This window comes from Musa acuminata, chromosome BXJ3-9 (genome assembly GCF_036884655.1).
Source record: "Musa acuminata AAA Group cultivar baxijiao chromosome BXJ3-9, Cavendish_Baxijiao_AAA, whole genome shotgun sequence".
NCBI classification, from domain to species: domain Eukaryota; kingdom Viridiplantae; phylum Streptophyta; class Magnoliopsida; order Zingiberales; family Musaceae; genus Musa; species Musa acuminata.
In genome coordinates this window covers 18873942-18876042 of record NC_088357.1, presented here as the reverse complement: position 1 = coordinate 18876042, position 2101 = coordinate 18873942, and the positions used below count along the sequence as shown (strand labels likewise).

At 46.3% G+C, this 2101-nt stretch overlaps 1 protein-coding gene across 1 annotated transcript; it reads right to left on the bottom strand.

Moving 5' to 3' along the window:
- Positions 1 to 209: 209 nt before the first annotated feature.
- On the bottom strand, positions 210 to 1479 carry LOC135648319 (probable membrane-associated kinase regulator 6). Its single transcript, XM_065165876.1, has 2 exons — positions 674 to 1479; positions 210 to 581 (listed from the first exon to the last, which is right to left on the bottom strand). The coding sequence occupies exons 1-2, from the start codon at positions 1475 to 1477 to the stop codon at positions 567 to 569; spliced, it is 819 nt and encodes a 272-aa protein (XP_065021948.1). The 5' UTR covers positions 1478 to 1479; the 3' UTR covers positions 210 to 566.
- Between the last annotated feature and the right edge of the window lie 622 nt (positions 1480 to 2101).

Here is a 2101-nt window from a genome sequence, read left to right as displayed (position 1 = left end):
TTCTTCCCTTTGTCACTAATTGCTCGAAGGAAAGAGGCTATCTTACAGAAAAGATAGCGGTTGTGTCAAATTGTGCTTGAACATGGAGAATTTCTTGTTGGCTTTATGATTAAGAGGTTGCATGAAACTATTGGGAAATGCTTCAGAGGAACAACGGCTCACATCTTTATGGCAGCAACAAGAAACACAAAGGGAAACACAAAGGCTGGTTTGATGGTATATGAAAGACTAAAAAAGAACTGAAATTATTCCTTAATATACAATCTGACATCACTTGGGTTTTCACAACAATATGGTTATTTGGTTACAAAAGCGTATATAACCTTCGGTTGAGAGAAATAGCAAACAGCAAACCTAGTAATGAAAGAGAAATAAAAGTCCTTCCTGTTCAATTCTTTCCCTGGAGAGAGAGAGAGAGAGAGAGAGAGAGAAGAGGCTTTTCCTCGACGGATCAAAGCACACAAAGTTCTGCAAATCCGCATGACAAGAAGGTTATGCAGCATATCTCTTATTTGTAAAGGCTTCCTCCTAATTCAGTGTTCCTCTCCAGCTATCTTCATCCTCCATTACTGGTCTTGTCCCTGAAACAGTTAGAAGGGAAAGTTTATAGCAAACTCCTCCTCGAGAGGAACGAAGTAAGGAGACCTTCAAAGCAGGGCGACTTGGAACTTACGATTGATTTCTTGCAGTGAAGGATTGCATCATATATTGAGATATCAGCATTACTGCGACACCATTCTATGCCTGACAAGGCACTGCTCGTCCTTGGGGAACTTCTGGCCGAATACTTGCAGCTGCTTGTTGATTTCGTAGAGGTCAGTCTGAAATCTTTCACCATCTTATACAAGGGTAGCAGAAAGCAGAAGTACTCGCACAGAATCTTCTTTGGCAATTTTGCGCAGTTCCTGACGAGACGCGAACTCAACTTTCCACCTCTACTCGAAGCTTGATTATTATTGTAGGGCGAAGAACATGATGAGCTCATCCAATTGGGAGAGCTGCTTGCAGTGTGGAAAAGAGGCGATGAGGTGGGAGAAGTATTGGCTCCTTCTCGAACCGCACAACGCGGTCTGCTTAAACTGGAACGGCGTGCAACCAGGGTTTCCGGCGGACCAGGAACGTGAAGTGGAAGGAGGAGGCCATTGGAGAAGATCTTGTCGGCATGGACCTGCGGCGCCGGACGTTGCGTCGACGTCGGGAGGACGAAGCCGAAGCCGTTGATGGCGTCGCTCGTCCAGCGCATGGAGATGAAGCCGGGGTCGATCTCGATGAAGGAGCAGCCGCCGCCGTCGGGGGCGTCGAACGAGCGGTGGCTGTCGCCGAGGGAAGCGCAGGATTCGGCGTTGATCAGCCACCGGTAGGAGAAGCTGTCGCCGAGGAGCTGCTCCTCCGAGGCCTCCATAGACGACGCTGCAGGGGTGGGAAGTAAGGCTGGAGGAAATGGGGCTGAAAAGGAACGAGGGAGACATGCATTCATAGATAGATAAATATATAGACGCTGGATGATCACATCTCAAGGGAGTCAGTCGGGGATTTGATGATGAGATGACCACGGCACCCGTGACTTGGACTTGGGAGGGAGACATCCTCATGATTCCAAAATCTGCAACACATATTTTAGATGAATTATGGGCTCTTCTACTTTGAAGACAATAATTATAATTAGAAGATTACGTGGCATGACAAAAAGAAAAAGTGATGCAACGCTAAGGATGGTAGATGGCACCGATTCATTTTTGCCATTTTAATTCGCAGGAAGACATGCATGAAATTAAGCAGCAAGGATCGTTGAACAATTCGTAACATGGATGAGTAGGCAAATTTAGGTGGACTTGCAGTGGAGGTCCATTAGACGTGTACATCCCGGAGATGGTGCCGCAAGTGGGTGACAAACAGGCATGACATCTCAATTCAATTGCCAATGATTTTGGGGTTCCCACACTTGAATCAAATCGGGTGACGATTTAACCGGAATTATTAGTGTCGATGCACGTAACCATAGTTTTCTTTTCACGAACTATTATTAGTATTCTTTTTTGCCTTCTTACGTGGCCATCCCCACCAATCCGACGTGTGAAGTCTGCATCCATCACATGGTCTT

What these genes read in the sequence shown, in the direction of transcription:
- LOC135648319 (XM_065165876.1), bottom strand. Translation starts at nt 1,477, where the DNA reads ATGAATGCATGTCTCCCTCGTTCCTTTTCAGCCCCATTTCCTCCAGCC.